General features: G+C 45.4%; 1 protein-coding gene across 1 annotated transcript in view; it reads left to right on the forward strand.

Moving 5' to 3' along the window:
- The window catches only part of LOC115076606 (multidrug resistance-associated protein 1-like), a 38,346-nt gene that overhangs the window by 7,905 nt on the left and 20,709 nt on the right, over positions 1-9,732 (forward strand). The window contains exons 6-12 of the mRNA XM_029578226.1: positions 1,143-1,397; positions 5,014-5,079; positions 5,551-5,688; positions 5,979-6,125; positions 6,657-6,741; positions 6,863-6,929; positions 7,321-7,447. Coding sequence (XP_029434086.1) covers positions 1,143-1,397; positions 5,014-5,079; positions 5,551-5,688; positions 5,979-6,125; positions 6,657-6,741; positions 6,863-6,929; positions 7,321-7,447 — 885 coding nt within the window. The remainder of the gene's footprint in view (positions 1-1,142; positions 1,398-5,013; positions 5,080-5,550; positions 5,689-5,978; positions 6,126-6,656; positions 6,742-6,862; positions 6,930-7,320; positions 7,448-9,732) is intronic.

The following is a 9,732-nucleotide window of genomic DNA, read 5'->3' on the forward strand; positions in this document are numbered from 1 at the left end:
TGATGCTGCTGGGTGGGCCCTTGAGCCGGTCGCTAAGGTCGGAGGGTTTTGGTCTCTAGCACAGGTTCCTGATGGCTCCTTCTTGGTGGAGAAGTCCATTACCTGCTATTAATTAAGTTGACTTAGAAAATAGCCACTGCTATTACTAGCAATGGTAACATGGAATAGACTTAGTTTTTGGGTACTTGCCAGGTTCTTATGGCCTGGATTGGCCACTGTTGGAAACAGGATGCTGGGCTTGATGGACCCTTGGTCTGACCCAGTATGGCATGTTCTTATGTGGGTTTTCCCCCTCTAAAAATGTATTTCTGGATGCTTGGGCCCATATGGTTCTATATGCTGTTTTAATTTAGAAAATACTGTTGGGGGTAACACAATCAGATGCTCAGAAGAAACCAGGGTCCTCTGCTGGTTAAGTCGTTCCTTCCATGTGTGAAGGACAAAGTCAGGAAAAGAGAGCATGATGTCACTCCCCTGCCAGTGGAGGGATAGTCCATGATTTTGGTTAAAAACTGGTCATTTTCTTACTGCGTCATGCAAAAACAATTCATCCAGTTCAGGGCCTCATTCCCACCGCACATCCCATAGTGTCCCTTGATGTAGTATTGGCATGCTGACCACCCAGTGTCCTCTGCTGTTTGACATCTGTTGCATCAGATTTAACACGATTAGAAGAAGCCTGGGTGGGTATTCTGGATGACGGGTTCTACATCTGATTTAGGCCTGATGCATTATTGAAGAAGTGAATGCCATCAGGTATCGCATAGTGTGAAAACGTGGGCCTAGAATATTTATCTCCTCAAGGAGGCAGCAATGCTATGAAAAGAATGGATAGAAGAAAACTCAAGATCCCCTCCCCAACCTTTCTTCTCAGTCTGATTAATTTATCTTTTTTTTTTCTGAGGAGATAGCAGGACCTCTCCTGCTCACCTCCTCCCAATCTGAATCTTAAATAACTTGAAAGTCATCGCCCTGATGTATAAAGTGTCCACATGGCGTGGCTTCAGGGAAATAACTGCTCTCGTTTTCTTCCGAAAAGTGCGTAGAAACCCTAGAAAATTATAGGGTTAAGGTTGGGCCTGATCCATTTGTTGACGTCATATTGCATGCTTTCTCTTTCTTTCCCTTTCCTGATTTTGCAGTCCTTGAACTTGGCCAATTCCTCCCGTCGACAGTTCACGACGGGTGAACTGGTGAACCTGATGTCCTCAGATGCCCAGCAGCTCATGGACCTCGGTGTGAACCTCCATCTGCTGTGGTCGGCGCCTTTCCAGATTCTAATGGCCACCGTCTTCCTCTGGCGGGAGCTGGGGATTTCGGTGCTGGCCGGCGTGGCTATGTTGGTCTTGGTTATTCCCATCAATGCTTTTGTGGCTTCTAAAGTAAAACTGCTAAAGGTGAGTTGGGGGCAGTATAGGAATCCTGCCCTGGCTTTCACTGAGGATAGCGTAAGATTCCTTTTGGGGTAGCAGTTTGAGCCCTTCAGGCTTTTATTTACACTGGGGTAATTTGTCCATATTTCTGTAGGGTTGACAGTGAAATTATAGGGATTAGCAAAACTTCTGGGATCCCCAAACTATGGCCATGACCTAATTTCATTATAGTAATAATGTTAGTGCATCTTTAGCATCTATAAAATCATGAGAGGTCTAAAACGGGTAAATGTGAATCGGTTATTTATTCTTTCAGATAATAGGATGAGGGGGCACTCCATGAAGTTAGCAAGTAGCACATTTAAAACTAATCGGAGAAAATTATTTTTCAGTCAACACACAATTAGGCCTGGAATTGCCAGAGGATGTGGTTAGGGCAGTTAGTGCAGCTGGGTTTAAAAAAGGTTTGGCTAAGTTCCTAGAGGAGAAGTCCATTAACTGCAATTAATCAAGCTGACTTAGGGAATAGCCACTGCTGTCACTGGCATTAGTAGCATGGGATCTATTTAATGTATGGGTATTTGCCATAAGAGCTACGCTGGAAGCGTATGTTTCCAGAGTAAATGCTTAGCTATGCTAGAAACGTCGTGGTAGGAGGCTATCACGATGCAGCGAGAAGAGAAAGTAGAATTTCATGTACAGCAAGGGTGGGAGGGTCAGGGTCAGGGTTGGGGTAGGGGGAAGGAAGGGGCTCAGAGGTAGAGTTTTTTGGAAAACAAATTTGGGCCCGGGAGTGAGAGGTGGGGGGGAAAGGGAGAGACCGTTACCGACCCCGCCCTCTGTATTTGGTAAGCCATTCAGTGCAGAGCACTTTGGGGAGCAGGCGGTAGGCTCAGCGCAGCAGGACTGAGCCTTTGGAGCATGGGTGGGGCTTGTAGGCCCACAGTTTGTTTTTTTTCATTAGCATTGCCACTTTACCGATATCTTTTATCCGGCTAACTTAGCCCGATATAATTCAAAATTGGTTGATGCAGCTCCTCCCTGAAATGCCTCTTTTTTTCTATGCCTAAATTATAGTAGGATAATGACTTATCTGGCTATAATTTAGCCGGATAAATGGCTGAATATGGCAAAACTTCTGAATGACTTCTGAATATTGAATATGAATTTAAAAATACACCAGTGCTTGGCCAAACTTTGGCAGATGAGGATTGGGATCAGATATTTTCCAACACCAAACGTAGCTCTATTGCAACTTCTCTTACTGAAAACGGTTATAAAGTACTCTTCCGTTGGCATCTCACACCTTACAGAATGCACAGAGCGGGTCTCAGACCTGATGCTCTTTGTTGGAAGGGATGTGGCCTGATAGGAACGTTTTTGCATCTCTGGTGGGAGTGTGTTCATGTACAGAGACTGTGGAAAGATGTTGAAGATACTATTTTCTGTACTATCCACAAGACTGTTACGTTGTCCCCTGTACAAGGCTTACTCAATGTACCGGTGGACAGTCTCAAAACTGAGAGCCTGCTGATTAATCAATACTGCATTGCGGCTCGTTGTCTATTGGCTGCCACCTGGGGACAGGTTAGGGTTCCAGATAAGGCAGCTCTTTACCACAAACTAGATACCATGAGTTCCTTGTACAAAATAACAGCTCAAAAGAGGAATCAGCTTATACAGTTTCAGAAGATCTGGCAGCCATACCTTACTTGGAGAGAAGGTGAACTCTCGCAGGCTGGTACTGCTGCCTCCCGTTGCGGTACTACGCTTCCCCATGCTGCCCAGATTGCAACTTAAGAACCCTGTTATTCCAGCATGACTGGTTTTCTCTATATTAGGCTGCCTGCCGTATACCCTTTCGGTTTGGCCCCAATCAAGCCCCAAACAAATAAGACACTCACGCACCCTTGATATATGTCCTGCTGTTTATTTGATCAAGCTGCACCTTTATTCTTGGTATTCATTCTGTGGACATCTGTGTTCTTTCACATTCCTCCACCTGATTTTCTCCTTGCCGCTTAGAGGATTATATATCCGTGGTACCTGCTGTGATGCTAAACGTCACCGTACTGTTTCTGCTGTAACTGCATACATACTTATGAGTTCTTTTATATAATACTGCCTGTATACATATATGTTTGGTTAAGCTGTTGTTCATACTGTTCAATAAACCTTACATTACAAAAAAAAAATACACCAGTGCTTCTAAGAGCTGCTTATGTTTTTGGGCGCAGCTAATGAAGCTCAGAATAAATCCTAGAATGGTGTGCATGGGGTGGATTCTCATATTTACTGTATGAGTGCTGTATGAGTTACTGTATGAGTGCTGCCAGTTAGTGCTATTTTGTAGGGGAGGTTTATTATATTGTAATTGTAATTCGGTTTATTCATGGCTTTCTATGAACCAAGCCCACACCCAACATGTGTTGCAATAGGCCTAATAACATATGTGTTCCAAGTGTCTTTTTGGCTTTCTTTCAGGGTTTTATGATTGGCACCACAGCAATGCATGTAAATATAATATACATGCTGTTGTGATATTTTTACTTCTAAAAACTGTACTTTGAGTGTCCTTTTTCATGTAAAATATTTTATTATAAATGTATAATTTTTGTACTGTTGTAACTTACCGTGTTTTTATTATGTATGTAATTCTTGTTACCTGCTAAAATATGTGGATTAGCGGACTACTAATTCGTAAAATTCGTTGTTCAACCAAGCATTCTCTTAATCCTAATCCCAATATCTAAGCTTTGATCTTCATGACGGTCCACTATTTTGTATATATTTACTCTCCTTGCCCTTTGTAATTTATTATTATTTATTTTTCCAAGTTCTATTTACCTTGTTCATTGTAAGACATTATGCTATATACTGTCATTCTATTGTTGTAATGTAAACCGAAGTGATTAGTAACATTGTTACCAGAACTTCGGTATATAAAACTGTTAAATAAATAAATAAATAAATATTTCCTGTCCCGCGTATAGGAAGGGAAGATGATCCTCTGCCCTTTCTAACTACTGTTTGCGAGGATCTGCCACCACATTTTTAATATTAGTAATGTTAAATATTGTTAATAATTATCTTTCCACCCGTCCAGGGCTGCCCCTTGTACTCTTTAAATAAATGTTATGGATAGGATGTGGAAGGAGAGAAGAACCCACAGAGGTGCTTTGGGATTAGAATTCAGGGGATGTTGGACGCGGTGTGTTCTGTGGATTTTTATCCTCCGTGGCCAGCCCGGTGGCTCGGTAGTAGTGCTGGGTCCACATCCCAGGTTGGGTGGCGCTGGGGATGCTGCAGGAACAGCACTTATGGCCCCTGGGGGAGGGTACCTGGGTTGTTACCCAATGGTGACACCTAGTGGCTAGATTTGAGATCCATGGCTGCAGGGTTCCAGAAGGAGCCCCAGGCTGCAATAACTGAACTAAAGTAAGCTGGGATGTAAAATAGAGGGAAAAAAGGAGAATGAAGGCTCCTGGTGCCAGAATCAGTTCTGACTGAGCCGGAGGTCCAATAAATAAATATCATGCCCAGTGGAGTGGGAGCTTTCCAAATAGCTACCCAGAAACTGGCAGATGTGTGGATGTAGCCAGCAGATGCCTGACTGATCCTTTTTTCCTTCTGCAAACAGAAAAGCCATTTGAAGAGTAAGGACCAGCGAGTCAAGCTTCTGAATGAGATCTTACATGGGATAAAGGTACTGAAAGATGGACAGTGAGAGAGTCGGCACGATATTGATCGGTGTCAGTAAATGGGGGATCAGGCAGACAACTCAGGTTTGGTTTGCTGCATCTACTGACCCACTTGGGACCCACCGGAGACCTTTCTGTTGCCATCATGTTCTCAAAGCTGGGCACTGCAGAAGGCCGGGGACCAGCAGGCTGGTTTGCATGGGACCGTGCACCGTACAGTGGAGGTCGGTGTTGCAGCCGGTGGCTGACCTTTTGCTGTGCGCGCCCAGCTGGCTGAGGCACTAAGTACCCTGCTATGGTCTGGCTGCTCGAGGAACCCCTTCTTGCTTATGGCTGACTCCCCCCTTTCCAGATTATAGCAGCAGCTGGGGTTTCCTGCTCCTGGAGGACTTTTCAGTGCAAGTAATGAGTCCTTGCGTTGTGCAAGCTCGCTTCACTGTGTCATTTGAAACTCTCTCTTTGTCCTCTGTGCGCAGATTCTAAAGCTGTATGCCTGGGAGCCTTCCTATCAGAAGAAGGTGCTGGAAATCCGAGAGAAGGAAGTGGCTGTGTTGAAATATTCCAGTTACCTGACTGCCTTCTCCATGCTCACACTGACCTGTATCCCATTTCTGGTGAGTCACATGATGGCCCCAGGTGGCTTTACAAAACCAGCTTCCCTCTATTGCTCTGATGCCTGCCACTCCATACAGGAGGGAGAACTGCCTCTTCCTTCTGCTTTAGCCAGTGAGGGTGAAACACTCGAGATCCCTGCTCATGCCAGTCTTGGAATTTTTCTAATGGACAGACTTATGGGAGACATCCCCATTAAACAGTACCTTTAAGTTTCTCAGTCCCAGCTGCTGGAAATTCCTATCCTGTACCTCAAATAAATAAGTCTAATTTAATTTTTTTTTTCTCTTAGGTGTCCTTGGCTACGTTTGGGGTCTACTTTTTGCTGGATGATGGAAATGTTTTGTCCGCCGCTAAAGTTTTTACGACGATATCGTTGTTTAATATTTTGCGACTTCCCCTGTTCGATTTACCAACTGTGATCTCCGCCCTAGTGCAGGTAACTGACGAAGTGAAGGGCAGACTTACAAAACGTCGGTGGGGGAAGCGGAGGGACAAAGCAACATTGGTGATGGGGATGTCCTGTTAAACGTGACGTAAACTCTCCTGCCTCCCATTACGTGCAGGTCTGTCTCATGCGCGTTCATGATGGACATCCTGAAAGCTCTGCCAGATTAGGGGGTACTCCAGGACTGCCTGTGGAGCAGGGGCCAAAAATGTGATCAGAGTAGTCGGGCGGACTAGCGGGCTCCTGTTTTCTCTGCTGAAGAAGAGTTGTGCAGGAAAGCGTGCAGTCTGATGAGGGAGCAGCAGGTGGCAGGGTTTACCGCTAGGCACTGGTCACTGTCTTTTTTTTTTTTTTTCTTGATGTGGCTCCCTCACAAGCTCTGCTTTGCGTATTTATCTATCTAGATTTCAGAGTTTAAAAGTAAAATCCTGTTTTTAGTGGGGCGAGTAACTGATTGTTGTGGTAATAAAATTGTATCCGGGCTTTTGAATCCTAGCCGTTTAATGGGAATGTGCTTTTCAGACCAAGGTATCTCTGAGCCGCTTGGAGAATTTTCTCTGTGGGGAAGAGCTGGATCCTGAGAACCTGCAGACCACCTACAGTGGCAGTAAGTCTCCCATCCTCGAGTTTTCCAGATTATGATCTGTGTGCACCCGTGAGCCGAAGTGAGCTGGTAGTGCTCTGATTCAGCTAGTGAACTCACGGCTGCTTATTCTTTGTGCTGACAGGTCATGTGGTGGGATTTACTGACGCCTCTTTCCGGTGGGATAGGACTGGATCCCCGGCCTTGAGAGAGTAAGCGTTGCATGGTTTATAATGCGGCTTTTCCCTAGGGCTGATATTACTACCTCTTGTCATCTCTTGAACTGTGTAAAATGGATGAACTCAGGGTCAGCCGTCAGCCTGGGCCAGACCTAGCTAGCCGTAAGATTAATGATATTTGTGGACTGTGTACCTGGCAAATATATATATATATATATATTCATTATTTTCCAAAGGTTCTCTGTTGTTCAGTGCCGGTGACATGACCCCGCTGAACATAAGGCTCCCTAATAGTGACGGCTGTGCAGTTAGTGATGCAAGCTTGCTCACGTGCAGTCATGAATGCAGCAGGTAAAAAAGCATCCGCGATTGGTCTCGATGTTGCTGTATTGACCAGACCTGTCATTTGGTGATTTTTGTCTAGCCTCAACCTGAAGATTCAAGAAGGCTCTCTGGTTGCTGTCGTGGGTCAGGTCGGGTGTGGAAAGTCATCCTTGCTATCTGCCATTCTGGGAGAAATGGACAAGCTGGAAGGAAATGTTCAGAGAAAGGTAATGAAAAAGGAAAGGGCCGTGGTGTTTCTCAGGCAGTATCAAAGGGCCCCCATTGTCCGCATAATCGATTGCTGTGGTACAGATGATCTGGCAGGCAGCAGTGAGGTGCCAGAAGGAAGATCAAGGACCAAGGGGTCATGGATTGAAGTGAAGGGAGGAAGCCTGGAAAGGACAGGGCAGGGGTAGTGGGTGGAGGGAGGGAGAAGACCAGAGCTGCACCCAAAAGGGCAGACTGGGGGACCAAGTGGACTGCCCGTCCCGCAGGTTCCTTGCAGTAGATTGGGATGAATGGATCACAGTTTTGTGCTTGCAGGTGCTACTTCCACCGCGCAGGGGCCCTGCTGGCTTTCAGTAGTGGGGTGCTTTGTATGCCTGTGTGTGTATCGGGGTGTCTCCGGTTTGCTTTCTTTTGATTCTGGGCTCTTTGAAGCTTTGATTTGACTCTGACAGCTGACCGCTGTGTTTTCAGAGAACCTGCTGGCTATTCCAGTTTCCATCTTTTAATCTGCAAACGCTTTAGAAACTCTGCTAATAGAATTCTGCCAATTAGATGCTTTGAAAACCAGCTGTGTATTTCACACCAATTATTTGTTGACAGTTAATTGAATTACAGCCAATTACATGCAAATAGATTGAAATTATTCATTTAATTTTATTAGATTTCTAATTATTATTTGTGCTACGGTCCCTTAAAGTGTTAGGATCATGCAGAAGACTTTACTGACTGCATTTTGGATGTGCTACAGTTCTGTGTGTAGCTTTGAAAAAAAGTATAGCCTGCGGTTCACCGTTGGCTCCCTCAGGTGCTGTGGAGGACTGGAGCAGAGATCCAGTTAAGGGAAATACGCATTACAACTCTGTAAAACAGAACTCTGTATCCCAAGTGTCTGCCGAACTATGGGGTCTTGATTGCTTAGGACCAAACCGAACCCGAGCTAGCAATGGGACCACAAAAGGCCATCTTAGCTCATCCCACTGCTCGGAGACAGGACCCATCCCAGATAACCTGCTGCAATGCCCAGAAGGTACTTCAGACTTCAGTGCCTAACTATCCTTGTAGATGGAAAGTGCTTCCCAGTGATTGCCAAGGCACCCTTGGGCCAGTCTCTTTTCAAGGTATAGAGACTGAATATGCATGAGAGAGATTTGCATGCAGTAGATTTGCAATATGCCTCAATCATATTCCTTGTGGATATTTTGGATATCAGACTGGTGCAGGAGTGCCTCAAGGGCCCGATTCGGAATTGCTGGCCTAACCTAGTTCTCCCCCTGCTGTAGTTTATGCCTCATTACTTGTCTTGTTTTGCTACCCTCTTCTACCAGCAGGGGTCATCTCTCCACCCCCTTTGCAGAATGTAGTTACCTTCTGTCTTCCTGAGGCCTGACTCCACACTCCATGAATTACCCGAACCTAGACAGTCCTGAAGTAGAAGAGATCCAACCCCAGTCTGCTGAGAGCAGCAAAGCTTGGCTCAAGGGATGACTTTCAATAGATCGTAGCGAGGTAGCTGCTCTGCTGCATACGAAACCCTGACCCAGAATCAGGTCATCTACAAATAGCGCTGCGGTATCGTTCCGTTTATTTATTTATTTTACTTTATATACCGACAGCCGTTTGCACATCGTGCCGGTTTACAGATAACTTACAACCAAGGATATATAGGCAAAGCCTTTACAAGGAACAGTTTGTAACATAAACTCAGTAACATGGCAATTAACTAAATAACTAAGGGAGGGAGGGGTATGGGTAGACGAGACAAAGGAGAGGGTGGGGGGAGGGTGAGAATGGATACATGAGGAGAAGATATGTACAGGGGTTTGAGGAAAAAGTGATAAGCTCTTAGGTTATATACAAAGTAGTATAAGTGCAGAAGAACAATGATTGAGGTGGGAAAGGTGTACGGTTGTACTAAGTAACATTTTAGGTTTGAAGTTCTTTGGGGTGGGTGGGTGTTGGGTGTAGGTCCTGAAGGGGGGTGTTGGTGGGAGTGGGTGGTTGGATTAGGGTGTTGGTAAGAGATGATGAAGATTGGGGGTATGCTTGGAGGAAGAGCCAGGTTTTGAGTTTCTTATTGAAGGTGGGTGTGGAGGTTTCGGTACGTAGGTCAAGGGGCATGGAGTTCCAAAGGGAAGGGCCTGTGAGGGAGAGGGCTCTATTGGTGGTGGAAATGAGTCTTATGGATTTTATGGAAGGGGGAATAAGGGTTCCACGGAGAGAGGAACGGGTGGGTCTTGTGGAGGTACGTGGGAGGAAGGGTGGGTTTAGCCAGTTGTAATGTTCG

The sequence above is a fragment of the Rhinatrema bivittatum genome, chromosome 15 (genome assembly GCF_901001135.1).
Source record: "Rhinatrema bivittatum chromosome 15, aRhiBiv1.1, whole genome shotgun sequence".
NCBI lineage: Eukaryota > Metazoa > Chordata > Amphibia > Gymnophiona > Rhinatrematidae > Rhinatrema > Rhinatrema bivittatum.